Here is a 27,989-nt window from a genome sequence, read left to right as displayed (position 1 = left end):
TCAAATACTTTCAAACCCAGTAAAAAACAATAATAAATTCATTTTGTAGGATTTAGACACCTTATTTTTTCGAATTAGTGCCCTAATTTCGAAATAAATTAAAAATTAAAGATCCCCTCCATGTTCCAATATCCCACCGCTCCATTTCGACGCAGCAACATTGCAAAAATGGCAATAACGCCAAGTGGGGCTGGCCACACTTGAAACAGCTGATTGTTCCCATAAAATTGCACTTTTATGGCGATAGCCCGATAACCCGATAGCCAAAGAAAAAGGGGAAGACAAATAATGGAATAAAACGATCGGATTACTGTTTTTAATTCCTTTTCTTCTTTGCCGGCCCGAAAACACATTTTTTAGTTAATCAAACTTTAATATTTTTAGCTGTGTGAATCAAAACAGAAACTTTAAGACATGTTTGTTAAGATTAAATTAGAATCCGAGGAGAACTCGAAGGTAAGCTGTTGGTAATTTGTAGGCAAGTTTTGGCGGCACATGCAAATTAAGCTAAGCTTGATGGCAATACTCTAACCAGCACAACAACTTTATAATAGTTACTCTTGTTCCTCAGAAACCACACATATTCGAAATCGAAGACGGAGCCACCATGTATGACCTGAAGGTCCAACTGGAAACTCTGGTGGGAGTACCGGTCGATCGTCAGGAAATCCACAGTCTGGCCAAAACACTCGGCAACGACGACCGACTGACTACCTTGTTGCGGAGTCAGGACTTTGGCGATGGCATTGAAAACGTCAATGGATCGGCAATTTCGCTGTTCCATGCACAGACATTCGTTTGCTTTTTGCAATTCTACTCCCCATCCGAAGTCGACACCCAAAGACAGTTCTTTTTACAGCCCGAAGATGCAAGGAAGTTGCCTATCGACCGACTGCCCCAGTTCTGTGAGCTCTCGGACTCCGCAGACTCTACTAGCTCCAGCATCTCAGCTAGAAGTAACACGAGCTTTGAATCGGCTTCGACGGGATCGAGTTCTCCGGAGCACAAGAGACGCCGAGTAAACGATATGGATGAAGCTTCCACTAAGAGGTAAATGGGTAGCCTCCCTTACACCCCATTACAGTCTATAAAATATTAAAAACGGTATTTTCCGACATGTTTCCAGACAACGGATTTCGGCCTCTATTGACCAACTTACTTCCACCTTTACGTTGACCAGTAAGGAGGGCAAAACAGAAGCACTGAACCAGGAGGGCAGGATTGATACCATTTCGGGTTCCAAGTTATTAACTAGCGTCAAAAATTATATAAAATCAGATACCGACACGGAGGATTCATCCGACGACGATGACATCGGCACAATTTCCAAGCCGTTACAGCCCCAGGTCGGGGAAGAAGTGGGGTGTGTTAAGCCGATCGATAGCCCTCCGTACGCCCTAGTGATGCCAGAGAACATAGAGTACGCCCTAGTCATTAGCAACGAGGATCCAAAAGCCGAGAGTGTGGATATTAAGGCGGTTTTGCAGCACTTCTTTTCGCTGTTTGAGAACTATGCCGGAGATCACCTTAAGTTCAGTGAGAGAACCACCATGACAAAATTCAGTTCCAATCTACTCATTGGTTGCGAGGACCATAAAACCGCTGACTGGGTCACCAGTGCTGTAGCTGGCGTTTGTCCCCTACATTCGTGTCTGCCTTTCCCAAAGTTTTTTGGGCTAGTTCGGTGCTCCTTTGTCCTGCCCTTTATGGTAGCCAATAAGCCAATGCGGTCAATTTTCGATCTCCTGGAAAAACAGAACTGCGGACTCGTCACAGACAAATGGAGCATGGTTGGACGGAGTATCCTTGATCCGGCCAGCAACGATTTTGAGCAAAAGGCAGTATCATCATTGTGCGAAAACGAGGAAATTGATATGTACATCGACGAAGAGAGCCGAACATTTATCCTTGGGCAGTGCTCAAAGCTTAAGTACTGTTTTTGGAGGCTCCATTTTGAGTTTGACTGCAAGCTCTGAGCTAAACCTATTTCAGCTATATCTTTACAGTTGTTAAATTTTAAATCGTTTATTCATTATGTTATTTATTTGTATTTTACGGTACGAAGAAGTATTATACTTTATGAACAAGAGTATGAAAATATCAGTTACCAATGTATATAAACTAATTTAATATTTAAACCGGCTTAAAAAATGGAATACAGAAAAAAAAAACGAAGTAAATATAAAAGTTTATTTGCTTCACAAGGGGTCTTTTATCATTAATCCCTTTAGTCAGTTTAAAAGTTTAAATATGCTATAAAAACTAATTTAAAACATATTTTAAAATAACTTTTTTCAAAATGTTTACCTGTTAAGGAGTTGCAGAGAATGTTTAAAAAAATTAGTTACTTCCGTTAAATAAAAAGTGTATCGAAATCATATATCCAAGTGTGGCAGTGTGCCCGCCGGCCAAGGGCAATCGATAGCTTACAAAGTATTCGATAGTCTGCAGTCGCAAGTTGTTTTCACCTGGCCGCCGTGCAAAGAGTGGAGAGGATATATGGAAAGAGGCTGGCAGTCGACAGACGCCATCGGCATGGAACCCATAGACATAGTGCGGCTGGAGGAGGCTGTCGTGGCCTTCTACCGCTCCAACTCACAGGACCAGGCGATCACCCACGAGTGGCTCATAGATGCCGAGACCAGTCCGCAGGCCTGGCAATTTTGCTGGCAGCTGATGCAGCTTGGCAAGGTGAGTACCTCGCAGGACCTGCGCATCAATGCATCAATTAATTCGATATGTATACCCTTCCACCCACGTATGCACCACCTCCTGCATTCCTCCTCACCATGGACCACCCTGTGCCCCCTACAACCACCCGATGCATTTCCAATGTTTCGTCTTTGCCGCGCAGAGCCAGGAGGTTCAGTTCTTTGGCGCCATTACCCTGCACTCGAAGCTGATGAAGCACTGGAATGAGGTGCCGCCGGAGAACCGAGAGGAGCTGAAGCAGAAGATCCTCGAGACGATCGTAAGGTTTGCCGACGGTCCAAAGATCGTCCTAAACCGGCTGTGCATCTCCCTCGGTGCCTATATCGTACATATGCTGGACGAGTGGCCCTGCGCCATCGATGAGGTAATCAACACGTTCCAGAACCAGCAAATCCCAAATATCAGCCCCGATGTGCAGCTGTGGATTATGCTGGAGGTGCTGCAGGCCATTCCAGAGGAGGCCCAGATTATTCACACTTCTGTTCAGCGAGTAACGCTGCGAGCGGAGATTGGTAAGCGGGTTCCGATTGTCCTTCAGACCGCCGAGGAGTATTTGAAGATGAAGATGAACCGCCAATGGGATGCGGATACCTACAGCAACATGAACAGGGCCGTTAAGTGCGTCGGCACGTGGATTAAGTAAGCGCTTCGTGTATTGTATGACTATATTATTAATTAAATTTTGACCTTCCACAGAAACATTGGGTATTCTATTGAGGGATGCGTAAGCATCACAGCCGTCCTGCTGGAGGTGGTGCACAAGTGCTACTGGCCGTGCATTCGCGCTGGCGATGGCTGCATGTCCGCTGACGAGAACGAGCTGGCCGAGACCTGTCTGAAAACAATGGTCAGCATAATCATTCAGCCGGACTGCCACAACTATCCGAAATCGGCGTTTTTACTAATTAAAATGTTTCTCGACTCGCTCTGCGACATCACAAAAATGGAGTGGAAGCGCGACAATGACAATGAGGACATTATAGTCCACATATACATGTTGTTTGTATCCTCAGTGGAACGGCACTCGTTGCTGCTACTCAGCGGAATCACGTCGAACGATCCAGAGCTCTCCATGCTGGTACACCGTATCGTTCAGGAGATTCTGCACTGCACCGACAAGCCGGGGATCTATCCCGTGGAGGAGTCATGCAGCACCATGGCCCTGGCCTTCTGGTACATGCTGCAGGACGAGGTCTTCGCCATGCCCATCGAAGAGCAGAAGCTCAAGTGCTGGGAGTATATAAAGCCATTGTACGCCCACCTAACTAGCATTTTGGTGCGGAAATCGGAGCAGCCGGATGAGAAATCCCTCGACAAGTGGAACTCTGACGATTTGGAGTGTTTCCGATGCTACAGGCTGGATATATCTGATACATTTGTGAGCTCCTTACTTAATAATTCCAATTATATCGTTCTTCAAATTTAGTTTTCCATCTTCCTTTGCTGCCAAAGATGTCCTGCTACGATGTACTGCACGGCTATATTTTGGAAATCCTAGCCGCCATGTTGGACGAGGCTATTGCCGATTTACAAAGACATCCGACGCACTGGACAAAGCTGGAGGCCTGTATCTACTCCTTTCAATCGGTGGCCGATCACTTTGGCGGCGAGGAGTCGCGTCAGATACCGAGGCTCATGCGGGTGCTGGCCGAGATACCGTACGATAAGCTAAACGTTAAGCTACTGGGCACAGCGCTGGAGACAGTTGGCTCTTATTGCAATTGGCTAAAGGAGAACCCCACCTACATCCCATCAGCCATCAATCTGCTAGTGCGCGGCCTGAACTCGTCGATGTCGGCTCAGGCCACATTGGGTCTCAAGGAGCTGTGCAGGGTCTGTCAGCTGCAGATGAAGCCTTATGCCGAGCCACTGCTTAACGCTTGCCACGCCTCCCTAAACACGGGACGTATGAAGAACTCAGATTCGGTGCGGCTAATGTTCAGCATCGGAAAGCTGATGAGCGTGCTGCCGCCCGAGGATATACCTAGGTACTTGGACGTAATTGTCAGTCCGTGGTTTGAGGAGCTGCAGGCCATTTGCCAAGAGGAGACGGTGAGTCCAATCATTATTATTTAGAAAATACCTACAATTTTATTATTTTAAACGCTCTTTTATATTTTTATTTTGAAAGTCAATATAATTTTTTTTTTGTGAATGTGCAAATAATCGTTTTAAAATCTAACGCACACTTAACATATTTACCTCCCGCTACCTTCCCACAGTTTTTTTTTTAATTCAATAAAGGAAAAACATGTCCGGAAATAAAATCTTTTTTGCTTGAAGTGAACTCTTTGGATTGATCGATAAAATTTATCCTATTAATTATTTGCAGAAAACTCCTTCGGCTCGGATTCGCACCATATTCCGGTTAAATATGATATCGACTCTATTCTCATCCGTTAACACGGATATGGATGATGAGCCGCCGATTGTCCAGCCCGTTCTGCTGGTCATGCAGCGAACAATGCCAATCTTCAGGAGAATAGCGGAAATGTGGGTGGAGGAGATTGATGTCCTAGAGGCTGCCTGCAGCGCCATGAAGCATGCGATTATGAATTTAGGGAGCAGCTTTCAACCGATGTTGCAGGACCTTTGTGTTTTTATTGTGGCCAGTTTCCAGACCCGATGCTGTGCACCCACACTTCAGATTTCAAAGACGGTAAGACTTCACGGTATGCTTATTTCCAAAATAAAAGTTACTTATTGCATGTCTTAGGCCATCGTCATGTTCTTCAAGGAAGAGGGCTGCAAGCAGTTAATGCAACAGCTATTAAGAGAGTTCATTCAGCACAGCTTCAAGCATTTTGAAAACACTCCGGAGCAGAACTTCTCAAACATTTCTGACACTATGGAGACCTTTTTTGGCTGTCTGTCTCAGATCGTAAAGAAGATTCCGCAGGCCTTGGAGGACAAGACGCTGGCCTACGATCGGCTTATCTTTTACGCTCAGCGGGGCATGACGCTGCCGGAGAGTGGTGCCATTCGTAACAGCATCCAGTTTCTCACGCACTTTGTGATGCAATCGCGCAATCATGCCCATATCACCGAGGTCGTGCTGGCCACGGGTGAACAGACTCTCTACACGGCCATGATGTGTGTGGGGTATCTGACGCCACGATCGCAAGTTGACAAGTTTGCCGACATCCTGTTGGCCATGAACAAGATGTATCCTGCAGAAATGGCTGTCTGGATGAAGTCCCTGATGGCGACACCTAATTTCCCCACCCAGCTTATTACGGATTCCGAGAAGGCGCGTTACACAGCTCTAATAGTCAAGTGAGTGTGAAGTAGAAATTGCAGATAACATCGATATGTCTATCCTCTATCTGACGATACATAACTCGTTATTTTGATGTTGCGACAAATCGATATTATCATTGATATATTTTTATTATATAGTAAGGAGAGTCTTGGTTTTAAAGAATTAAAACCAACTATTACCTTTTTTTTTGACTCCGAAAGGGAAAAGGTCAACAAGCGACTTCTGCAGCAGCATCTATCAGAGATGGCTATTAAGACGCGAGGACTTGCCGAGAAGTTTCAGTGAATTAAGTAGCACAATAAGTGGCCAACTCGTCCATCCGGGTTCTGGTATAGTTTCTCCAACTGTATTTAGTTGTGTATTTATTATTTCCACTATTAATGTATATTTGTATATTCACCGTTTCCTGTATGAAAAAATTAGCCTTTTTACGAATTACTTTCTCGCCTTTTTCTTATCCTTTTCATTTTATTAGTGTTGTTTTTCTGCAACTTCCCCTCGTCATTGTGTATGTACCTATAATGCCAAAAATATGTAAATACATCTCTTTATATAATATATATATATATATATATATATATATTTGTGTCTATAACTAAAACTGAAGCCTTTCGTTTTCTTTGCGTGGAAGGCCGATATTTAATTAATAATAGAGTCATACAAGTCATTGTTTATTTGAATTTGAATCGGAAGGTTTAGAAAAACAGTGTTGTAAAATCGGGAAAAAAGTGATAAGAATAACGTTGGGGCAAGTTAAAATGTTTGATACATCAAGTATGCCTTGCTTTAAATTTGAAAAAAAATAGGTGACATTCGTAAGTTGCGACGTACAAAAATTCATTCTTCAGTCAGTTGTGCTCGGAATAACATCTAAATTTTCTTAAAAAGTTTTACTAACAAAAAAAAAAAAAAAATCGGAAATCTGTAAAAAAAATTTTTTAATGTGTGTTTTCTCTTGGCAAATAGCCTGGAGCTCGGGCAGACAAATATGTACAAAAAATCTAGGTATATATATATATAATGCTCGGCCACCGAGTGGAAGGAGTAAATGCATGCCTCCAATTTTTTCCAGCGCGTCGGATCTCTATAATAAACTGCTATAGCCTCGTCCACCGTGGCGGCCTGGATTGAATATCGTGCAGTACATCGGAGCAGAGGAAAATTCAATTTGGAGAACGACATGAATAGAATTATTGAGTAACGAGCTCACAAATGTGTCAGATATGCCTTGCCTGTCAAGTTTGGAAACGCTCCAAATTGTCAGAATTCCACTTGTCAAAGGACTTGTCATTCGGATACTCAGATTACCGCATCAAAATGCTGGTTAGGCGGCATACAATGACTTACTGTACTCCAAGCACTTGAGCGTCTGCTCTTCGAGAGATCCTGGATCATTGGACGTGATTCCCCTGAGTAGCAGCGACGAGTACCATACCACGGCAGACACGAACATCGTGTATATGTGCATGAAATTGTCCTTATTGCTGTCGTCTCGCTTCAACTCGTTTTTTTCTTTATGTCAGAGAGCGAGTCGAGGAACATTTTAAATAGTACAAACGCCGTCTTCGGGCAGTTGTGAGAGTCTGGCTGAATGATTATACTGATCATTGTCTTCGAAGAAGACCTGACCAGTTCGTTCTCGTTAGTTTGCATGCAGCTATCACCAGCGCGAATGCAAAGCCCATACTTCTTAAGGCTGTGTTCAAGTAGCTGTAGGTCTCCGCATCCCATTGGCGGTTCATCTTCAACTTAAAATACTCCTGCGGTCTGGAGGATGATTGGAACCCACTTACCGATCTCTGCGCGCAGCTTAACTCGCCTTGCACAGGTGTGGATAATCTCAGCCTAATTCGGAATGGCATGCAGAACTCCCAGCATAATCATCTGGACATCGGAGCTGATATTTGCTGCTTCTGGAACGTCTCCTCTATGGCGCAGTGTCACACGTCCAGCATATGGACTATATAAGCACCGAGGAAGATGCATAGCAGGTTGACAACAATCTTCAGACCACGGCGAAATGCACGATCGTCTCGAGAATATTCTGCTTAAGCTCTCCTCGGCTCTCCACTGGAAGCTCATCCCAATCCTTTGTTAGCTTGGAATGCAGAGTAATGGCTCTGCGCGGCAAGTGAAAACTGAAAGTTGGCTGTCAGTCGTCTGTTTTACATCGCATCTATGGGAAATTTTTTGGCCTGATAGCATTTATTAGAAAGCAGATCAACAATGCCTTACAGGTAAGAGCGTATAATTTCACTTATCTTAGCTTATTTAACTCTTATCTGTGTATTTAGATTTATTTATGAAACGGAGCATCATAACGGGATAGCCGAGTTATTGGAAATCCTGGGCAGCATTATCAATGGCTTTGCTCTACCGCTCAAAGAGGAGCATAAACAATTTTTACTTAAGGTATTGTTGCCATTGCACAAAGCCAAGAGCCTCTCGGTCTACCATCCGCAACTCACCTACTGCGTTGTGCAGTTCCTTGAGAAGGATCCCAGTTTATCGGAGGCGGTTATCAAGTGAGTAGATTGTGATTTGAGCCCCATTTCTTTGAATATATGAGTATGCATTTTTTTATTTGTAGAAGCCTGCTTAAATTTTTGGCCGAAGACGCGCAGTCCCAAGGAGGTAACTCAAAGACGCAATGGTGAAGACTATTCAAGGCTTGCCCTATAATGCTCTCAAGCTGTTTATGGAGATGGTTCAGCGACTTTTCGACGATGCACCAAGAACTACAAACAGGAGAAGCTGATGTAAGTAAAAGCGGTCAAAAAAAGCTAACTAAAATAGGGCAAAAGGATCCTTTACACCTTCTTGAATAATGGTTTAATAGTTAGCAACTTTCATACTTCACACTAGCTCCAATACTCTGCAATCGAAGCTCACAAAGGATTGGGGTGAGGTTCCAGTAAAGAACCGACAGGAACTTAAGCAGAAGATCCTCGAGACGGCCGTGCAGTTCGCCGGGGTCTACATATCGTCCTTAACAGGCTGTGCATCTCCCTCGGTGCATTTCTAGTCCATATGCTGGACGAGCAGCACGTCGCAATTGATGAGGTTACAGCACCAGCTAATTCCAAATATCAGCTCCTAGCTGTGCAGCTATTAATTATGCTGGAGGTGCTGCAAGTCATTCCGGAGAAGGCCCCAATTATTCACACCTGTGCTAAGCGATTTAAGCTACGAGCGGAGATCGGTAAGCGGGTTCCGATCGTCCTTCAGACCGCGAGTATTTGAAGATGAAGATGAAGCGCCAGTGGGATGCATTGATCTACAGCAACATGAACAGGGCCTTAAGAAGTAAGGGCTATGCATTTGCGCTGGCGATGGCTGCATGCCCACTGACGAGAACGGGCTGGCAAAGTCTTTGAAGACAATGGTCAGCATTATCATTCAGCCTGACTGATACTTGCCCATAAACGGCGTTTGTACTAATTAAAATGTTCCACGACTCAATATTCGACAACATAAAAATGGAGTAGAACCGCAACAACAACAACGAGGACATTGTCATGCATAAACACGACGGTCGTGTCTGCCGTGGTACGGCACTCGTCAACGTCCAACGATCCAGGAGCTCTGAGGTTTTAAAGCGTATCGTTCAGAACATTCTGGACTGCACCCATCGAAGAGCAGACGATTGGAGGACATTAAGCCATTCTATGCGCACCTAACGAGTATTTTGGTGCGGAAATCTGGCATCCGGATGAGAAGTCCCTCTACAAGTGGAACACTGATAATCTGGAGTGTTCCCAAACCTACAGGCAGGACATATCTTATACATTTGTGGACAGGGCTATTGTCGACGCTCAGGACAAAGCTTGAGGCCTGTATCTACTCTTTTCAATCTGTGCCCGATTATTGCAATTGGCTAAAGGAGAAACCCACCTACATCCCATCAGCCGTCAATCTGCTAGTGAGCGACCTGTACTCGTCGATGTCGGCTCTGGCCACATTGGCTCTCAAGGAGCTGTGCAGGGACTGCTAGCTGCAGATGAAGCCGTATGCCAAACCACTTGCCACGCCTGCCTAAACACGGGGCGTATGAAGAACTCAGATTCGGTGCGGCTAATGTTCAGCATCGGAAAGCTGATGAGCGTGCTGCCGCTCGAGGATATACCTAGGTACTTGGACATAATTGTCAGTCCGTGTTTTGAGGAGCTGAAGGCTATTTGCCAAGAGGAAACGGTAAGTTCATTCAATATTTGTTTGGGTTTTTGTTTTAAGATAATTCAATTGATCGATTAGACTTAACCTATTGTTTAATTTGTGCAGAAAACACTTTCGGCTCGGACTCGCACCATTTCCGGCTTAATATGATCTCGACCCTGTTCTCTTCCCTAAACACGGATGTGGATGATGATCAGACCAAGGAACAGCCGCTTGTCCAGCCCGTTCTGTTGGTCATGCAGCTAACAATGCCAATCCTCAGGAGAAAAGCGGAGATGTGGGTTGACGACATGGATGTCCTAAAGGCAGCCAGCAGCACCAAGACCTTTGTCTTTTCATTATGGTTAGCTTCCAGTCTCGATGCCTTGAGATTTTAAAGACGGTAAGACTTCACGGTAGTTGTTTTTTCTATAATAAAAAAAATCCAAATTGCTTGTCTTAGGGTATCGTCATGTTCTACAAGGATGAGGGCTGCAATCCGTTAATGCAAAAGCTGTTGAGGTTGTTCATGCAGGACAGCCTCAAGCTTATTGAGAACACTCTGGCTTATCTTTTATGCTCTGCGGGCCATGCTGCTGCTGGAGAGTGGTGACATCCGCAACAGCATCACTTTTCTCAAGCACTTTGTGATGCAATCGTGCAGTTATGCCCATATTGAGGTCGTCCTGACCACGGGGGAACAAACCCTCTATACGGCTGTGTGGGGTATCTAACGCCACGATCGCAGGTGGACAAGTTTTCCGACATACTTTTGGCAATAAACAAATATTCGACAGATATGTCTGTCTCGATGAAGTTCCTGATGGCGACACCGAAAGCGCGTTACACAGCTGTGACAGTAAGGTTAGTATGACCCTGTATTAATATTTTAACGTTAAATGCGATATTTTAGATATTTAAAATTCCGATATTCAAAATTTAATGTCATATCCAACTTATCCTAGTGAGGAGAGCCAGAATCAGCACAGCCCAATGAGCCCTGATGCACCGCCGTGGATTATGCTTGAGGTGCTGCAGCCCATTCTGGAAGAGGCTCAGTGTTCATCAGGGACTTCATCCAGACAGCCATATGTGTCAAATATTTTTGTTAATGGCCAAATGGATGTTGGCAAAGTTCTCCACTTCCGACCGTGTCGCTAGATACCCCACATACATTATGGCCGTGTACGGGGTCTGTTCACCGGTGGCCAGGACGACCTCAATGATGTGTGCAGAGTTGCGTAAATGCATCACAAATTGTTCAAGAAATTTGATGCTGCTACGGATGGCACCACTCTCCAGTAGCGACATGCCCTGTAAAGCGTAGAAGATGAGCCGATCGCATGACAGCGTCTTGTCCTGAATCTTCTTCCAAGTGCTCTCAAAAAGCTTGAGGCTGTCCTGGATGGACAACCTTAATGGATTGCAGTCCCCAACCTTGTAGAGCATGACGTTGACCGTCTTTAAAATCTCAAGCAGCATCGTGCCTGGAAACTGGCCATAATGAAAAGGCAAAGGTCCTGCAACATCGGTTAAAAGCTGCTCCTTAAATTCATAACTGCATGGTTCACGGCACTGTAGGCAGCCTCTAGGACATCAATGTCATCAATCCAAATCTCCTCTCTTCTTCATTGTTGGCATTGTTGGTTGAATGACCAGCAGAACGGGCTGGTTAATCGGCTGTTCCTTGGTCCGATCATCATTCATATCTGTGTTAAGAGATTAGAACAGGGCGTGATCATTTTAAGCCGGAATATGGTGCGAATACTGCCAATATATTTAAGATATTATATTCTTAATAAAGTCATTGGATAATTCGATGTACAATACATCCATTAATCTTGCTTTCATGGGTTTTCAGTTCCAAGGCACAGTTTCGCAAAGTCATTTATTTAACCAAGTATGTGGAAAGAGTACTTGGTCCAAAGTAGAAATAGAAATATTAGAAAGTCTACCGATGGCAGTTGTTAGAAAAGGGCCTCAAGGGGTAACGCAGATGCTGCAGGATTGGACTTCATGGAAAAAAGGTCTACAAGAGCATCCGTATCTTTCCGAGATGGTCTTCAAGACGCGAGGACTCGCCAAGAAGTTCCTTGCGAGTTAAGTAGCACGACAGCATACATCTGGGTTGTGCTGTTTCTCCAATTATATTTAAATAGGTTTTCCCTCCGTCTTTTATCTGTGTGTAGTTGGATAAAGTCACTTAACTCTCGACATGATAAACTTTTATTTATAATTTTACAAAATTACATGCTTCATTTACAATTTGCACATATATATTTTTTTTTAAGGGTGTATAACTCATTTTGTATTTATTGTTTCCACTTTTAATATATATTTTATAGTTCTTACAATGAAAAGTACTGATTTTCACCGTTTCCTGTATGAAAAAATCTGACTTTCTACGAATTACTTTCTCGCCCCTTTTTCTTTTACTTCCCATATTATTATTGTGGTTTTTCTGCAACTTCCCCGCGTCATTGTGTGTATGTACCTATAATGCCAAAAATATGTAAATACATCTCTTTATATAATATATATATATCTTTGTGTCTATAACTAAAACTCTGAAGCCTTTCGTTTTCTTAGCGTGCACTACAGCACTTGGTAGTGGTAGCAAAAACTTTCGCCTAGAATATAGATTATAGTTTTCTGCATTTTTTCTTGTCTAACGGACCCGAGATAATGACTATAGAACCACCAAGCGAGTGGCGAATACAGATCCAATATTAAATATACATTCATATACACACATAGCATATATATGGATTAACATGTAGAAATAGAAGTACCTAAGACCAGCAAAGTTAAAGTCTGTTGTGAATGATTCGGGGATTGAGGGAAGCTTACAAATAGATATATTCTCGGGCTGCGTGGTCGTATTGGCACTATCCTTTCGGCGCATCGGGTGAACTTGTCTGGCATCACACTTAAAAACTCCTAGTTCCTTTTGGGGTCGATCTATAGGAATACCGACCCTTGTTGTTCCAAACATATTTATATATTTTTATACATACATATAATATGTAATACATACAAAAATACACTTGTACATACAAACATACTTACATACCAAATTTGATCTGTTTCTATCCTGGGCAATTTGTAGTTATATCAATATTTATATGTAGGCAAGCTGTTGCTAATACCTAAGCTAAATCGCATATATAATAATGTGTATTTAAGCTGCAGAGTATTGTTAAACATATGTATGTATAGTATATATGGTGTGTAGGTAGTGTCATATATGTAGCTATGTCGAAGTATGTGCCAGAAGTCGGGGGGTATCGAGAGGAGGTAAGCTCCTACTTAGGCCTTAGGTTAGATATTTCAAATTCAACTGTACAATTCTATGTTCACGTTTTCACTGAAATGAGAGGATAGCATAGATTATTAATCAATCAGTTCGATAAATTTGTGGCCTTAAGGACATGCAAAGGCAAAACGAGAAGAAGCGTCACTCGTAGACATGCGTTTGGGAAAGTAAACTAAACTCAAAATTTCATTCGCATTCAAATCAAAATAAATTTATATAGTTGATCTCGATTGGGATTTCAGATCTTTATTGGTACTAAGCATGTTGTTCTTTATAGATAAGTATTTCATATGTGTTTATATATAGCAGTTGTGTGGTTCGCTGCCCCCACTAAGCCCCAAAAATGCGATGCAAATGCATTCAAATAATTGATTATTTTCTTTTTGTTCTAATCGTGCTTATCGTATCCTTCATCTTCTTTCTGGTTTTGTATTTCACCTATGGTGTAGAAAGTGTACGTGTTGTTCTGGGTATTTCGTGTGGTTTATCTTTGGGCATTGATACGCTGATCCGCCGATTTCCACCTAGTAGTTGTTCCCATCTGGCGGCGTTGTGAGGTACTCATCGGTTCGCTTGTGCTCGATGAGCGCCTTCACGGTCCCACTGTCCGAGGGCAGGTCCGACTTCCGGCGCAGTAGCGGCTTATCCTTGTTCCGCTCACCACGAATCTGTGTGTGGAACGGGAAGGGGGTGGTTGGTTGGCAATAGAAACACAGGACCCGTAAACTAACAATTGCATCTCTGCACACAACGGGACGACGGGTGATGAAATTAGAGTGCTACACATTGGTGTGGGTTGCGTTAAGTTACCGAGTGCTGGTGCAATTGTTCAGGGGGTCGTGTTGCTTAGGGTTAGGTCAATAATGTCCTTGTATGTATGTACATCAGTTACCCCGTCCGTAGTCGTACTTTGTTACACAGTTCCAATTCAGATCAAGTGGGTATATGTGTGGGACAGATGTTTCTAGTGTTGTTCAGTAGTTAAGAATGAGGGCTACATTTTGGTTTATATTGTTAAACTGCCTTTGCAGCATGAAATACATAGTTTGAGGAACACACGCAACGATAGAGTTTTGAAAGACTATACAGAACACGATTGAGAACATTTTTGTTTATCATACTTTTTGCTCATTTGCAATTATGAAATATCTTGATAAAAGTTCATTTAGTTCATGTATTTACATTATATTAATGACATGCAAAAAAAAAATTTTAGTAATGACAATTAAAAATCCGTCAAAACAAAAAGCTTTGAAAAACTATAAAACAACAGCCACAGTTTAAACCCCGTTAACTCGAAGAATTCCAATTATGTCTGAAGAAAAATGTTTATCATGAAAGATACAAATGAGCTAAAAGTTTACAAAATAGTATCAACAACAACTAAGTGTATTCGTGAATAGTTATTTAGGTAATTATGGATTTTGCCCGGTTTTAAATATGAGAATGAACCACTGAGCTCAACCAAGAGTGCAGACCATACACATATTAGACACAGATTATGGGATAGAATTGTGTCGTGTTTATGGGTTTATGGATTGCTTGGGTTGGCAGACAGTGCAGTGGTAACCAATAAGAAATAAATTAATAGACAACGTGTTAAAGATATACAAATATGTATTTTTTAAATGACATGAGTGTGATTATTTTAACAGACATTCGTTCGATTAGAATTAGAGTTGAGCCAGAGCGGGACAGCTCACGGCAGGCGCCAGGCAGATCACACGTGGCGGATTAGTAGTTGTTTAGTGTGGTTAGTGTGGCAAGTGCCTGTCTCACCTCTCGGGGCTCCTGCAGAGCCTGCTTCTGGGGCGGCAGCGGAGGCGGCGGCTGACGTGTCTGCTGCTGGTCGCCGCCCTGATCGTAGGCTAGATCGCAATTCTCATTATATTGATCGTAGAGGGCCCGGTCGCTGACCGGCAGGCAGTCGTTGAAGCGGCGCGCTTTCGTCCACTCCGGGTTGGTCTTGGCCAGGCTCTCAACCTGCTGCCAGAGTTCCTCCCGCTGCGACAGCTTCTCGCGCTCCCTGCCATGGAAACATAAGAAATTTAAAGTAAATTGTTCAAACCATCGTTCAAGAAAGTGTAAGCAACCCATCGCCTTATTCTGGTTAGCTTTTACTTACATCTGCTTCTCCTGTTTGTAGTTCTTGCTGCACTCGTCAAAAAGCCGCTGATCCATCTCCATGAACAGCTTTAGCGCATTATAAATCAAGCCATGAATAGTCTTGTTCCAGTGCGTCTTTGAGTTGCGATTGAGCGCTGGGAACATAATGGGTAGTATCACCGCCGAGTTATCTGCTATCAGTGACATAATGTACTCGTTGTTCCAGTAGTACAACGCCCGCTCGGCCACCTGGAAGTGGGGCGAGGAGACGCACTTGGCTATCTGACGGAACAGCGGCACCATCACCTTTTGAAACTCGGCCGGCTCGATGACGTCCAAGAGTTCCTCCAGCTCATTCAAGAACATTACCTCCTTGGGACTGTGCGTCTTCGGCCAAAATTTAAGCAGGCTTCTACAAATAAAAAAATTCATACATATATTCAAAAAAATGGGGCTTAAATCACAATTTACTCACTTGATAACCGCCTCCGATAAACTGGGATCCTTCTCAAGGAACTGCACAACGCAGTAGGTGAGTTGCGGATGGTAGACCGAGAGGCTCTTGGCTTTGTGCAATGGCAACAATACCTTAAGTAAAAATTGTTTATGCTCTTCTTTGAGCGGTAGAGCAAAGCCATTGATAATGCTGCCCAGGATTTCCAATAACTCGGCTATGCCGTTATGATGCTCCGTTTCATAAATAAATCTAAATACACAGATAAGAGTTAATTAAGCAAAGATGAGTGGAATTATGCGCTCTTACCTGTAAAAGACATTGTTGATCTGCTTTCTAATAAATGCTCTCAGGCCCAAAAATTTTCCATAGATGCGATGTAAAACAGTCTTTAGGAAATCACGTTCACGTGGATCCTCCGAATCGAATAAATCCAAAAGTTGTAATACAAATTGATGGTCGATATAACGTTTAGCCATATTTGGTTGGAAATCTGGTGACTCCAAGAAGCGCAAAAACAGCTCGTAGACAAGTTGCAGATGTGGCCACGACGATTCCAGCGTGGGCTCATCCTCCTCTGGATCGAATTCAGCGCCATTCGGATTGGACGATGGCGGCAGCGTACGGAAAAGGTTGACCGCAAACTTGAAATATACAAATAAATTCAAATGTAAACTTGAGTTTAAAATATATTATAATTATCTGTTTCGATATTTACTTTCGTAAACTTAAGGGTGTTGCATGACTTTACCAAGTTGTGTAAAATTTTAACTTGTAAACCAAACGTTGCAGACTTTCAGCTTACCATACTGATCGCTTCCGGGTAGATAATTTCGGTGATGACCCCATTTTGGTTGGTAAGGAAATCGACCATCTCGTGAAGGGCAGCTCGCTTCACTTCCTTCCATTTGAGGTCGCTCAGCGGCTCGGAGAAGTCGAAGAGGGTGCAGCATTGTCGGATCTTTTGTACGAACAAATCCTCCCTTTCACTGGATGCCGTTTCTAAGGGTATACACAGAACATAATAATTAGTTTCCGGAAAAAGTCGATCTACTATCTTTATAAAAAAAAAATACAACTTAAAAACATAGTCCTTAATTAAACAAAGAAAGAAAGAAACGTACAACTCTAAACTAATCAACAAAAGCAAGCAAGCGAAACTAAAAACTAAAAACGGAACCAATGAAGATCAGAAAGGATCAAGAAGTTTGGAAGGCCTCAGGTCCCAAGGGCTACGCAGAGGGTAAGAGATCTGGCGCAGCCATTGGCCTGAGACCTTCTTGGATAGCAACCTCGCAGTGCAGGCAGCGCCAGGGCAACCGAAGCGGTGGGTGGCGAGTAGAACAGATTCCGGTCCCGCGCCCGTCCTGGACTGCCCGTCAGCTGTTGCAGCGTCTGGGGCGAGTCCTGGAGACATGGGTGACCCTGGATTATTTCCCCATTCTGGCGGATACTCAGGCTGGATGTGGTCACAACTAATGTGGTGCTCGGTATCGCCACAACTGCTGGCGACGCGGATGTGACACTGCCATTGCGCTGGCCAATGCCCAATGAGATGCTAATGCCGCCCACCAGATTCTGGGCCACCGTCGGACGCAGCTCCTCTACGGGCGCCTCGCTGGTTGGAGGGACGACGGCGGCGGCGGCTGGCGTCGCCACCACGGTCGTGGAGGATGAGGATGATGAGGAGGTGGTGGCTGCCGCTGCCGCTGCTGCCGCCGCCGCAGCACTGTTGCCCACACTCTTGGTGGCATTAAGTATATTCTTTATGGCTGCGGCCGCGCTTACAGGTGACTGGAGGATGATGAGGTAGCGATGAAATGAGAGCAGATTGGTTTTTGGTTTATCAACTTTCAGTTTTCAATTGGATAGGAGATGTGTGTGTGTGTGTAAATATGTAAGCCGCGTGTATGGCGGGTGTAATGTGTGTTTTATGGCTGTGTTTGGACTAAACCAAGCTGCAAACCTTGCTAGCGGCGATGGAGCTGCCTGCGTTGTTGGTTGGTGCGGTGGAAGGTGTGGAGGAGGAAGCGGCCGATGCAGAGGAGGCGGCTGCTACAGCAGCCGATGCTGCGGCCGAGGTAGCCGCAGAAAAGTGCTGCGCCAGGGTGGACACCAGGGAGTTTCCGCTGCTCGGTGCGGGGCCGGCACTCGTTGAGCTACCCGAGGCTCCTGCCGATCCTGCTGCTGTCGGTGGGTTCTTCGACATGCCGGCATTCGAAGAGAGCGACAACGAGGAAGTAGAGGACTGTGATCCAAAGGGGGAGGATGCTATCAAAGCCGCTGCCGCCGAATTGGCACCACCGCCGTATGTGGCTGCCGAGGATGAGGCCGAGGAGTTGGCAGCCGCCGAGGCTAGCGAGGATGAGGCTGCCTGGGACAGTGAGGACAGCGCCGAGGCCGAGGAGTTTGAGCTGGTGGACGAGGACGAGGGCGAGGATGATGTTGTTGCCACTCCCGCTGCTGCTGCTTCGGGCGGCGAGAGGGGCGTTTTTCGCCCCTCGAACTTTGCCTTGAGCTCCTCCACGCTGCTAAATTTGAATCGGCTGCCGGCCTGCTCCTGCCCCGGCTGCTCCCGATCCTGATCCTGATCCTCCAACTCGTCGTCCGCCAGCTGGTCTAGTCCGCTGTGAAACGATGGTGACTTGGGTATGCGTATGCCGAGGGCATAATACCCGGCGGCAATGGGTTGCGGATCCTGCTGCTCTTTGTTGGTGCTGGAGGACTTGCTGGCTGCAGGTTTTGTATTTTGTTCCTGCTGCTGCGGCGGCTGCTGCTCCTGATCCTGCTGATGTTGCTGCTGCTGCTGTTTTGGGCCGTTGAGGTTGCCCGTCAGCAACATAGCACCGAAGACCATCTCATTAGTGCCGCACTTGGTTCAAATGGCCCGTAATTTAATGAAAATTGAACCAATAGCCCGTTTCAGCCGCCCCCGCCGACCGACCAACAACAACACATAAAAACCGACTATTCGTACACTAGAAACTCAATTTGGGCATGAAATTATAGAATCTGTAATGGAATTGTAATATAGATAATGGTTTATTAATGCCAAAACGAAATGAGATGCATTGGAAATGTAACTGTAACTACAACTGTAACTGCGACTGTGAATGGAAATGAAAATGATAATGAAAATGACAACGAAACAAACGGCACGCCTCTGGGCAAAAGTTTTCCCTCGCCGAAATGCGGCTCAAATCGATGCTGACCACTTACGTTTTAATTGGCAACGGAGGGGACGAGACGGGGCACGGCAATTAACGAATTTGGGCAAATAATTTCAACAATTAATTCAAGTTTTTGCGGCTCGCGGTGCTGCACGGTCGTGCAAACGGTTCTTTTTTTTTTTTGCTTCGACTGCTGCGGGCAATCGGAAAAATCGATATATTCAAAAGAATGAGAGAGCGGAGCACAGGAACAGAGAAAGAGAGAGAGAGCGCGCGGAGTGGGTGGGTGGGTGATTGGAGCCACTCTCTTGCAGTGGAAGTGAAAGCCCCCGCAATTATGGCAAACAGACGGAATAAAACAATAATATTAAAAATGCGAAATTTGTTTAATAGACGATACCTCCTCACAGGCAATTAACTAAAAAGGTAAAGTGAATAACAATCCGATGACACTCACATTACGGAAGTGTGAGAGCCGGAATGCAAAAGCTTCCAAGACAGCGCATGTGTTGAAATGTCGAAAGGAGAAGGAAAAATAGAGAGTGAGAGATGTAAGCGATGAGGCTGAGTTTAAGTGTACGGGGTGTGGGGGTGTCCCGTACGTCAGTGTTGCCACCCACCTAATCAGACGACACTCCCTTGACCTTTAACGTACGTGATTAAAACAAATAATAAACAAATTGCAACAGCTGAGCGAAAATAGTCAAGCAAAAGCCTTCAAAGCTCGGCTCTCCGGCAAGGTTCTCTATATGCATGCAGATCGGAATGCAGTAGGCCCAAATATAACAACGGAAAGTTACAGAGTTCTGCTAATTGATATTTGATATATTTATTTACATAAATATGTATGGGAATACGATATAGATATTGTTTCCGATTATTCAACTGCAAAGCGTATTTGCTCACATAATCGTATTTGAAGGATTCGTTGATCTGATCTGATTACAATTTGTGATATTTAATATCCCTAAAGTCTTATGGGTTGTCTGTATATACAAATAACGTTTACATGTTTTTGATGATTTAGAAACTCCATTTACGCTTTTGAATCTAAAGACACAAAAACTACCTTTCCTAGAAGGTGGGCTACTTGATTTGATCCATCCCCTAAACCGATCTGCATGCCTATGAGACTAAACAACTAAATTTAAAATTAAATTTCATTTGGGATCCACTTACTCTCGGTCAGCGGACTGAGGGCCGTTAATTCGCAGTTTTTGGACGCATTGTAGCGGGCGCTGCTCTGGCGCTTTTCCTTGCGGACGATGGGCGTGCCGGTAAGGTTTAGGCCCTTGGTGATAGGCGTGGGCGGCGGTGCATCCCTCGGAGGTGTGCTGTCCTTGTCTTTGTTAGCCTGCAATTAAATAAAGATTTAGAAGATTCCTGTAGATTTCTTTTTCGTGTTGTTTAAAAGTTAGAAAACGTAAAAACTATTGTAACAAAGGCAAAGCAATATGTACGAAAGCTAACTCGAACGGAGCACTTGCAAAATCGGTTCAGAGAGGGTCCTGTGGGTGTGGTGATTCTTTGCCGCCTTAAAGATCGATCGCCTTTACCTTGGTCTGCGCGAATCCTTGACGCCTCAGACGAGCTTCCTGTGGGTTTAGTCTGAGTTTAATTTAAGTAATGCCAAAGATTGAAATGTGCACTGGATCAGGGACGTGTAGGCTTGGGTAGGCATTCAATCCGCATCGGAACCAGGGCTAAGTGAAGTTATTAATTAGGGTTATTTAAGCACTACCCAAGCGGCATTCTCATTTGTATTGCATTTATATAGACTCTGATTGTGAGAGGCTTCTAGCGGGGATTAATACGGGTTTTTTTTAAGTTGTAAATAGTGGATTTTGGTTCAAAATTTAATGCAGGATATATAAAACACTAGTTTAAGAAGTCATTTTAGAACCCACATTTTTATACACATAGGCAGGATTTGTAACTTCCCTAATGCTTGTTAAATATATTTTACTTTAATTTGTTTTGAAATCAGTTTTTGTTCTCAGTCTCACATTTACAATTTAATCATTTAAATTTTGTCCCTTAAGGACACTGACCTAATATATTATAAAAATATGTATGTTATGACTGCAAGGAGTGCCGAAATCAATTATAATTAAGTAAGTTATTATTTATGATTAAATTCCACAAACATTAAGTGAGAAATCAATAATTACATGTACAATGAAACTATATACATACATCAAGCTTGTACATTTTAAAGAAAATTGATTTATCGGCTGTTATCAATTCCATTTCGATTACATGAACCTAAATTTGATTTGATTGATATCAACACACAAGTACAAGTTCTGGTTGGATTGTTGAGTGCCTTGATGAGATATCTGATTTGATTTGTTATCCAAACGACACGACATTCACAATCGTCAACATTTGGTAATCTAATTGGTGTTGGTCATCTAAGTGGTACGGTGCGCAGGGCGAGTGAAAGGGAGGCAACGACAGGTAACACACATCATTTGCAGCGATAAGATTAGATAAAGTTAAGTTTTTCGATTTGCAGTCCTAAGAAGTGTTGTGCGCCACACACATCCATATAACACACACTAATGTACACGTGCGAGTAAGCATTACTCTCTACTTTACGTTAAATAACGGTAGGCATGCGTAGGGCGACGACAGGTGGAAGATAGAGAGCGTGTGGCAAGGGGAGTGGGTGAGGTATAAAGTAGTAGAAGGCGGGGGGCACACAACTCACCTCACTGCTGATTGGAACACCGCCGCTGGTCACCACAATAGGTATGGCCGCCGTGGTTGTTGCTGCTGATGCTGGCGCTGTTGTTGGTGTTGTTGTACTTAAGTTACTGTTACTCTCTTTGATACCGTTAGTGGCCGTTGTTGGTATGACTATGCTGCCGCTAGTGTTGCTACTGCTATTGGTATTGGTGTTGTTGTTTGCGGCTGTTTCGTTTCTGGAATCTGCCGCTGACGCTGTTGTTGTTGATGTTATTGTTGGTGATGATACTGTGGATGCTGCTGCTGTTGTTGTTGTCTCTGCTGCTGCTGGCGCCGCTGTTGTTGGTTCTAACGCCTCGTTATCCATAATACGCAGTCGTCAGAGTTCGTTCTCCGGCTTTTTGGCTCTTTCAACAAAAAAAACGTAAACAACCAACAAACAAACAAACAAATACAACAGCCGGCTGTACTGCTCAATTGATTGCTATCTGAATCTTATATATTTGCACTGTGGAGTGTCGAAAGAAAGAAATTAACTTAGCAATAACTAAAAAAAAAATAACAACAATATCATGCTATAAAATCCGAAAACACACAGACTCACACTCAAATACATTCATACACCTGCGGTTAGAAATAGGTACTTATCAACATTTAAAAATAGTGCGTTTTTGTACATATAAATTTTATTTTTAATATTAAAAAACATACTGACCCTATAAACAAATACATATTTTTAAATACATATGGCAATTATCAACATATTTTTTTTTTATCCTTTTTAGCAAAAGATGTAAACTAAAATTTTGCAAATTCCAAATAGGAAATTCTTATTGATTGTTTCTGCAATGCTATTCTATTAATTTGACCGCTACTGTGTAAACAGTGCTAATGGGAAACGGAGCAACCTTTCAGAATCTCTCTCGGCGAACGCTTTCCAATCGGAATTGCCTTAATGGCGGAAAACCGCTTCAAATCAGAGATCCAAAGTTGTCACAAGAAGTCCCCAGATCACAAGAACCATAGTTTTCTTCTAGCATAGCAAATCCGGTTCTAAACGGTGCCAAACACGTTCATGCAGCGACTAATGCTGTAACTTCCCAGTTGGACATGTGTGGGCTCTCGGGCTTGGAATTTTGTATCGGATTATTGGATTATTAAGTATCGGTGCACATATAAACAAAAGACAGACATTTTGGATTTTCGCACAACTTACACTCAAGGGAAATAAATAACAAAAATGTCAAAACACTCGCGAGGGACAGAGAGAGAGAGGCAAGCATGACAAAGAGAGCGAGCGATGCGAGGGACGAGCAACAAGTTGCGAAGCAATGGCCGTCGTCCAATTGCCAGGGTTGCCATATCATGCCGAGGCAAATGGGAAGAGAAGAGCACTTTTGGGTGGTGTTGGTTTTTTTTTTGGCGGAGGTGCGAGGAGTTGCTGGGTCAGGAGGGGCCGGAAGGGGTTTTTCTACACAAACATTACTCAAAAAGTGAGTTAATTCTACCACATTGAGGCAGCGAAACAGGGACTGAGAGATGATGGCTTATAAATAAAATGTGTACTAGGCACAATTAATAGTTGCACTTGCACCCAAGACCCCAAACACACAATTAATATACATGTACATACACCGTGGGGAGACGAATATAACTTTGAATGTCAAGGGGCGAGGTTGGTTGGGTTTTGGATTTCGGGGTATTTGGAGTTTCCTTTACCGCCACAAGTTGCAAGAACTTGTTCAATTTTCCCCTGCTGCGATTTAGGTTCGCCAACATCAAACTCACTGCTGATAAAAGCTGTTCTTTACGTAAAATGCGAGTTCTAACAAAAACGCACGCACACACTCACTCGCACTTGGGCACTCGCACACACACGCACACCGCGAGGCTATGTATTATTTGCGCTGCAATTTCTTCGATCTCTGCGATTTTCGCGTGCGAATTTCACAAGGTTCGCCCGCGAATCTCACACTTTGCAGCTCGACGGACTGTAAGCTGGACACCGGGGTCAAGTTCACCTTTTGCTCGAGAACGCACAGCATCAACGGCTTGTGCAATTGTAAATAATAATTTATGTAAACTGTTTTATTCACGCAACGTTGACGGGCCTGCTCAATAGAAAATAGAGTTGCCAGGGCTGCATGCTGCCGGCAGGCTTGCCAGACTGCCCTTTTCATCCCATAGTTGCGATAGTGGTAAATAGTAACTAAAATTATATTAGGGCCACCTAAATTAAAAATAATTTATAAAGCACATACTAATTTGATCTTTCAAACATATTAAGAATCGTAGGTGGGTAACAAAAAATTACCCAATAACGAAATAAAATAAATAATGCATTAATATCAAATACCCCGGTAGTGGCGTAAAAAATTTAATAATTCTTTATCTTTATACAAAGTTTTTCACTTACAACATTACATTAAATTATTTCGTATTAGGCGTTTAAAATTAGAGAAAAATCTACTTTTTTTATTATTAAAAAAATAAAATAAAAAAATAATAATAATATATATTCATATATATATAAATATTATTATATTAATCAACATATTATAAATTTGGATGCTTATTTTACTTGGTTTTATGTTTATTTTATTTCAAAATTGTGTAAAATGTGATTAGTCTTCCAAAAATACCGATGTTTCAAAAATTTTGAGAAATCTGTGCATAGAAGTTTCCCTGCCTTTATTGGCGTGACAGAAAAACATTTTTTTTTTAATTAAAAAACGGATGAATGTATTAGCAGACTGAAATAGCGTATGAGAAAGCAAATTTATATAAATAAATTGTATTGTTTTGTTATTCCTTAAATAATTGCTTTCTACAGACACTTTTTCAGTACAGTACAATAATTTCATATGACTACAATTCATTTATGTATATAAGTAAATATTTATATTATTAAAAGGTTTTAATTTTTGGCTTTCAATTAAGTATAAAACAAATAGTCTATTAATTAGTATGACTTATATTTAAATACGTAGTTAATTTATGTGTAGTGATAAAACAGAGGGGCAATGGCGAGTTCCAATACTGTGGCAACTCGACAAATTCAGACAACGTGGCAACGCCGAAAAGACATTGTTTATATTGGTTGCGGGCCGAATTTCCCTAATTTTATTAAATATATTGCTTTTGCTATGCAGATTACAATCAAAGTGCTAAAGGGCACGGACTGCACGCTCGAAGTAATATTTTAGTTTTCGTCGTCGTGTTTTTAACACATTTTTAATTCATGAACTTTGCACGCAGGTCTCGCCGACATCCACGATTTTGGAGGTAAAACAACAGATCGAAACGGAACTCCAAATCTCGGCTGCGAATCAAAAGCTCCTGCTCCTCGGGCGACCGTTGAACAACGAGCAGACGATTGCCTCTTATCCCAACATCAAGGAGGGCACCAAACTCAACCTGGTGGTGATGAAACCCTGCCTGCGCGACAGTATTCAGCGGGGATTCCGCAAACACTATCCGGAACAGCAGGCGGAGCGGCTGACCAATGAGTTCATGACCGATTTCGAGAAAAAACTGAACGAACAGAGCTTAGACGACCTGGAGAGATTCGCTGATAGCATAGTTAGCGGAGTGACAACATAGCCTGCACGACACCCCTATTGATCCAGCAAACCCCACTCCCTCCGACGAATGCCTATCCTCCTCCGCTAAGCAAATTGTTTTTATTTCCCCAAAGGTAGTAAAAATTAAGACTTGACTGAAAGAAAACCCCCTGTGTTTTTATCGGCCATCTGGCAACGCTGTGCCCTGATGCAGCGGCCATTTCTTGCCGTGTGTGTGTGAGTGTGGGAAGAAGAAGGTAAAGGAGAAGAGAGGAGAATGCGAGTGCTGTGCAAATTTCTTGGCCGAGTTGTTAACTCCGCGCAAATCAAGTCGGTGCGATCTCTGTCCAGAACAGTACCAGCCATGGTCAAAGTAAGTGGATAACGTACAATTAACGTCAGATTTTGGGAATCCAACAGCCGGGGCCCATTACATAAGGCCGGTGGGGCTACGGTGCATAAATATTGATTGCGCCGGAAGAGAAAACTGCACCCGAGTGCAATTCAAGGTTACATCCGTAGCTACATATGTTCATATGTGTGCGTGTGCCTTTTAATTTTAGTTAGCTGAAGAATATTGTCTAACATTTGCCACTGGTGAATACAAGACGACTCACTGACCAAAGATCACAACGGAATGGTATAAGCGATGAGGAATTCTAACTTTCCACATTTTCATTTTTTCCAGTCAAAGGTCAAATGTGTGATTTTCGAAATTGTAAATGTAGTGGTGGTCTTACCTCACTTTTGTTCTCTCCAGACTCAAGATAACCAAAGTTATGACTATAAGCCATACACAAATTTATTTTCATGATAATAATCACCAAAAACATTCGCCTAATTTTAGGTAGGCGATTCCCTGCCAGCGGTGGACCTCTTCGAGGATTCCCCTGCTAACAAGATCAACACCGGCGATCTGGTCAATGGCAAAAAAGTAATCATATTCGGTGTGCCCGGCGCTTTTACTCCCGGCTGCTCCAAGGTATGTTCGTATTCTTTAAGATCAATCTCAGGAACACAATTATATCAATATCGTAATTCACAGACCCACTTGCCCGGCTACGTCAGCTCCGCCGATGAGCTGAAGTCTAAGCAGGGCGTAGACGAAATTGTCTGCGTTTCCGTGAACGATCCGTTTGTGATGTCCGCCTGGGGCAAGGAGCACGGTGCCGCTGGAAAGGTGCGTCTCCTCGCCGATCCGGCCGGTGGATTTACAAAGGCCCTGGATGTGACCATTGATCTTCCCCCTCTTGGAGGCGTGCGCTCCAAGCGCTACTCCCTGGTGGTGGAGAACGGCAAGGTAACCGAGTTGAACGTGGAACCTGATGGCACCGGACTTAGCTGCTCGCTGGCCAACAATATTGGCAAGAAGTAAATGGATTCCAGAGTCTCCCAAATATGTTAGAGAAACTCGTACACTAATAGGCCGCAATGATATCAATTACATCTTGAAAAGAACTATATGTAGCACGTACAATATATGCGATTAGTGGTGTTATATCTAGGTGTTTGCTTTAATATCTACTTTGGGACTTAGTCTTTAATCTTATTATTAGATCTAGCGGTTGTCGGTATTGGGAGCGATCTTCTGGGACAGCAGTTTGCCGTAACCACCTCGACCGGCATCGTAATCCGTACGATATTCGTCGCGCACCTGACCGCCAGTTTTGCCACGTCCATATTGCCGGCCCTCTATAAATCCTGCGTCCCAATCGACACGAATCAGTCTGTCATCCAAGCGGGTGCCATTTACAAATCTAAAGATAAATAAAAAGCAATTGAAATTAGTAACTAAAAATCTGTTAAGAGGATTTCAAGCTTATAGTACTGAAAAACAATGCTTTAGCAGCCTGAAGTAGCTATGGTTGTTGAGAAAAGAGGTTGATGAGAATCTTCCGACCAATCTCTAAAAGCCATATGTCTAAGTGAAATTCAAAGAGCCGGGAACAATGTGGTTTTCCAGCTTGAACTATGGTGTCTCACCTCATGGCCGCCTCCGCCTCGGATCTTATGTAGTACTCCACAAAGCAGAAGCCACATGGTGTCTTCTTGTACTTGTCCAGGCCCATGACTATAACTCTGACATCGCCGCAGCGCGAGAATAGCTCGTGGATCTGTTCCTCTGTCGTGTAGAAGCTCAAGTTTCCCACGTACAGCGTACACGACTCGCGGAGTGATCGCTCTTGCTCGGAGCGAGAGCCCTGGAATGGGGTTATAGAATTGATAAATATTCATTTGAGTTTTGTGGCGCATACTCACCTTGAAGTGCTGATCGCGATACGAGCTCAATTCCACGGAAGCGGCCATATTTTAGCAAATAAATTAAAAGAATATATTTTTCTAAGCGTTTATTTAGAGACGGCAGGAGGGCGATAATTTTTTTAGTTTTGGTATTTTCTATCGATTGCTATCCGTCAGATCTGATGCGATATAAATATCGGTTGCTAGAAACAGTGACTATGCGATGGTTGTTATTGGAGAAAATTTACAAATTCGTTTAATAAAAGAAATAAATAATAACAAATATAATAAAATTGTGTTTTGTGCCTGTTGGCTTAAG

At 43.3% G+C, this 27,989-nt stretch overlaps 7 protein-coding genes and 1 pseudogene across 10 annotated transcripts; 6 read left to right on the top strand and 2 right to left on the bottom strand.

Annotated features, from left to right (window-relative positions):
• Positions 1-16: 16 nt before the first annotated feature.
• LOC110190914 (uncharacterized) lies at positions 17-2,122 on the top strand. The gene is made up of 3 exons (XM_020961575.2): positions 17-456; positions 572-1,050; positions 1,127-2,122. The coding sequence occupies exons 1-3, from the start codon at positions 415-417 to the stop codon at positions 1,974-1,976; spliced, it is 1,371 nt and encodes a 456-aa protein (XP_020817234.2). The 5' UTR covers positions 17-414; the 3' UTR covers positions 1,977-2,122.
• A 289-nt stretch (positions 2,123-2,411) lies between these two features.
• On the top strand, positions 2,412-6,580 carry LOC110189426 (importin-13-like). 2 transcript variants are annotated; one of them, XM_020959503.2, is made up of 7 exons: positions 2,412-2,691; positions 2,855-3,351; positions 3,409-4,090; positions 4,165-4,764; positions 5,045-5,371; positions 5,429-5,988; positions 6,175-6,580. In XM_020959503.2, exons 1-7 carry the CDS (start codon positions 2,500-2,502, stop codon positions 6,257-6,259), a joined length of 2,943 nt encoding a protein of 980 aa, XP_020815162.2. In that variant the 5' UTR covers positions 2,412-2,499; the 3' UTR covers positions 6,260-6,580. The 2 variants fall into 2 exon arrangements, with proteins under 2 accessions (XP_020815162.2, XP_020815153.2); XM_020959494.2 differs by having other exon boundaries at positions 2,429-2,691; positions 6,135-6,580.
• Positions 6,581-7,046: 466 nt separating this feature from the next.
• LOC147642696 (serine/threonine-protein phosphatase 2A 56 kDa regulatory subunit gamma isoform-like) lies at positions 7,047-10,168 on the top strand. The gene is made up of 4 exons (XM_086839291.1): positions 7,047-8,211; positions 8,269-8,499; positions 8,565-8,733; positions 8,840-10,168. Exons 1-3 carry the CDS (start codon positions 8,201-8,203, stop codon positions 8,629-8,631), a joined length of 309 nt encoding a protein of 102 aa, XP_086695417.1. The 5' UTR covers positions 7,047-8,200; the 3' UTR covers positions 8,632-8,733; positions 8,840-10,168.
• Positions 8,701-11,956, top strand: LOC110191197 (importin-13-like; annotated as a pseudogene). Its single transcript, XR_015273128.1, has 5 exons — positions 8,701-8,733; positions 8,814-10,168; positions 10,256-10,532; positions 10,593-10,993; positions 11,095-11,956. The product of XR_015273128.1 is annotated as an importin-13-like (transcript).
• A 383-nt stretch (positions 11,957-12,339) lies between these two features.
• On the bottom strand, positions 12,340-24,039 carry wrd (Protein phosphatase regulatory B subunit well-rounded). 2 transcript variants are annotated; one of them, XM_086839292.1, is made up of 10 exons: positions 23,888-24,039; positions 21,889-22,374; positions 20,732-20,770; positions 20,355-20,529; positions 16,811-17,007; positions 16,315-16,649; positions 16,027-16,257; positions 15,571-15,963; positions 15,225-15,471; positions 12,340-14,113 (listed from the first exon to the last, which is right to left on the bottom strand). In XM_086839292.1, exons 2-10 carry the CDS (start codon positions 22,231-22,233, stop codon positions 13,970-13,972), a joined length of 2,106 nt encoding a protein of 701 aa, XP_086695418.1. In that variant the 5' UTR covers positions 22,234-22,374; positions 23,888-24,039; the 3' UTR covers positions 12,340-13,969. The 2 variants fall into 2 exon arrangements, with proteins under 2 accessions (XP_086695418.1, XP_020817957.2); XM_020962298.2 differs by lacking the exons at positions 20,355-20,529; positions 20,732-20,770; positions 21,889-22,374; positions 23,888-24,039 and adding exons at positions 17,298-17,799; positions 17,972-19,017.
• An 831-nt stretch (positions 24,040-24,870) lies between these two features.
• LOC110189797 (ubiquitin-like protein 4A) lies at positions 24,871-25,595 on the top strand. The gene is made up of 2 exons (XM_020960023.2): positions 24,871-25,060; positions 25,125-25,595. The coding sequence occupies exons 1-2, from the start codon at positions 24,890-24,892 to the stop codon at positions 25,467-25,469; spliced, it is 516 nt and encodes a 171-aa protein (XP_020815682.2). The 5' UTR covers positions 24,871-24,889; the 3' UTR covers positions 25,470-25,595.
• Positions 25,596-25,692: 97 nt separating this feature from the next.
• Positions 25,693-26,927, top strand: Prx5 (Peroxiredoxin 5). Its single transcript, XM_020960020.2, has 3 exons — positions 25,693-25,802; positions 26,277-26,411; positions 26,475-26,927. Exons 1-3 carry the CDS (start codon positions 25,707-25,709, stop codon positions 26,802-26,804), a joined length of 561 nt encoding a protein of 186 aa, XP_020815679.2. The 5' UTR covers positions 25,693-25,706; the 3' UTR covers positions 26,805-26,927.
• On the bottom strand, positions 26,916-27,847 carry Cbp20 (cap binding protein 20). Its single transcript, XM_020960024.2, has 3 exons — positions 27,689-27,847; positions 27,413-27,630; positions 26,916-27,186 (listed from the first exon to the last, which is right to left on the bottom strand). The coding sequence occupies exons 1-3, from the start codon at positions 27,734-27,736 to the stop codon at positions 26,988-26,990; spliced, it is 465 nt and encodes a 154-aa protein (XP_020815683.1). The 5' UTR covers positions 27,737-27,847; the 3' UTR covers positions 26,916-26,987.
• Between the last annotated feature and the right edge of the window lie 142 nt (positions 27,848-27,989).

This window comes from Drosophila serrata, unplaced genomic scaffold (assembly GCF_035046125.1).
Source record: "Drosophila serrata isolate PLE 108 unplaced genomic scaffold, ASM3504612v1 contig_364, whole genome shotgun sequence".
NCBI classification, from domain to species: domain Eukaryota; kingdom Metazoa; phylum Arthropoda; class Insecta; order Diptera; family Drosophilidae; genus Drosophila; species Drosophila serrata.
This window is presented reverse-complemented; position numbering and strand designations above follow the sequence as displayed.

What these genes read in the sequence shown, in the direction of transcription:
- wrd (XM_020962298.2), bottom strand. Translation starts at nt 18,862, where the DNA reads ATGGTCTTCGGTGCTATGTTGCTGACGGGCAACCTCAACGGCCCAAAA. An exon ending in GGCGCTGCCTGCACTGCGAG is followed by an intron (nt 17,008 to 17,297) that starts GTTGCTATCCAA and finishes GTATACCCTTAG; the next exon opens with AAACGGCATCCAGTGAAAGG. An exon ending in ACCCGGAAGCGATCAGTATG is followed by an intron (nt 16,650 to 16,810) that starts GTAAGCTGAAAG and finishes GTATATTTCAAG; the next exon opens with TTTGCGGTCAACCTTTTCCG.
- Cbp20 (XM_020960024.2), bottom strand. Translation starts at nt 27,736, where the DNA reads ATGGCCGCTTCCGTGGAATTGAGCTCGTATCGCGATCAGCACTTCAAG. An exon ending in ATCGCGATCAGCACTTCAAG is followed by an intron (nt 27,631 to 27,688) that starts GTGAGTATGCGC and finishes ACCCCATTCCAG; the next exon opens with GGCTCTCGCTCCGAGCAAGA. An exon ending in GAGGCGGAGGCGGCCATGAG is followed by an intron (nt 27,187 to 27,412) that starts GTGAGACACCAT and finishes ATTTATCTTTAG; the next exon opens with ATTTGTAAATGGCACCCGCT.
- Prx5 (XM_020960020.2), top strand. Translation starts at nt 25,707, where the DNA reads ATGCGAGTGCTGTGCAAATTTCTTGGCCGAGTTGTTAACTCCGCGCAA. An exon ending in CAGTACCAGCCATGGTCAAA is followed by an intron (nt 25,803 to 26,276) that starts GTAAGTGGATAA and finishes GCCTAATTTTAG; the next exon opens with GTAGGCGATTCCCTGCCAGC. An exon ending in TTACTCCCGGCTGCTCCAAG is followed by an intron (nt 26,412 to 26,474) that starts GTATGTTCGTAT and finishes CGTAATTCACAG; the next exon opens with ACCCACTTGCCCGGCTACGT.
- LOC110189797 (XM_020960023.2), top strand. Translation starts at nt 24,890, where the DNA reads ATGGCGAGTTCCAATACTGTGGCAACTCGACAAATTCAGACAACGTGG. An exon ending in GCACGGACTGCACGCTCGAA is followed by an intron (nt 25,061 to 25,124) that starts GTAATATTTTAG and finishes CTTTGCACGCAG; the next exon opens with GTCTCGCCGACATCCACGAT.
- LOC147642696 (XM_086839291.1), top strand. An exon ending in TTATCGGAGGCGGTTATCAA is followed by an intron (nt 8,500 to 8,564) that starts GTGAGTAGATTG and finishes TTTTATTTGTAG; the next exon opens with AAGCCTGCTTAAATTTTTGG.
- LOC110189426 (XM_020959503.2), top strand. Translation starts at nt 2,500, where the DNA reads ATGGAAAGAGGCTGGCAGTCGACAGACGCCATCGGCATGGAACCCATA. An exon ending in CCATTTGCCAAGAGGAGACG is followed by an intron (nt 4,765 to 5,044) that starts GTGAGTCCAATC and finishes AATTATTTGCAG; the next exon opens with AAAACTCCTTCGGCTCGGAT. An exon ending in TACACAGCTCTAATAGTCAA is followed by an intron (nt 5,989 to 6,174) that starts GTGAGTGTGAAG and finishes TGACTCCGAAAG; the next exon opens with GGAAAAGGTCAACAAGCGAC.
- LOC110190914 (XM_020961575.2), top strand. Translation starts at nt 415, where the DNA reads ATGTTTGTTAAGATTAAATTAGAATCCGAGGAGAACTCGAAG. An exon ending in AATCCGAGGAGAACTCGAAG is followed by an intron (nt 457 to 571) that starts GTAAGCTGTTGG and finishes CTTGTTCCTCAG; the next exon opens with AAACCACACATATTCGAAAT. An exon ending in GATGAAGCTTCCACTAAGAG is followed by an intron (nt 1,051 to 1,126) that starts GTAAATGGGTAG and finishes ACATGTTTCCAG; the next exon opens with ACAACGGATTTCGGCCTCTA.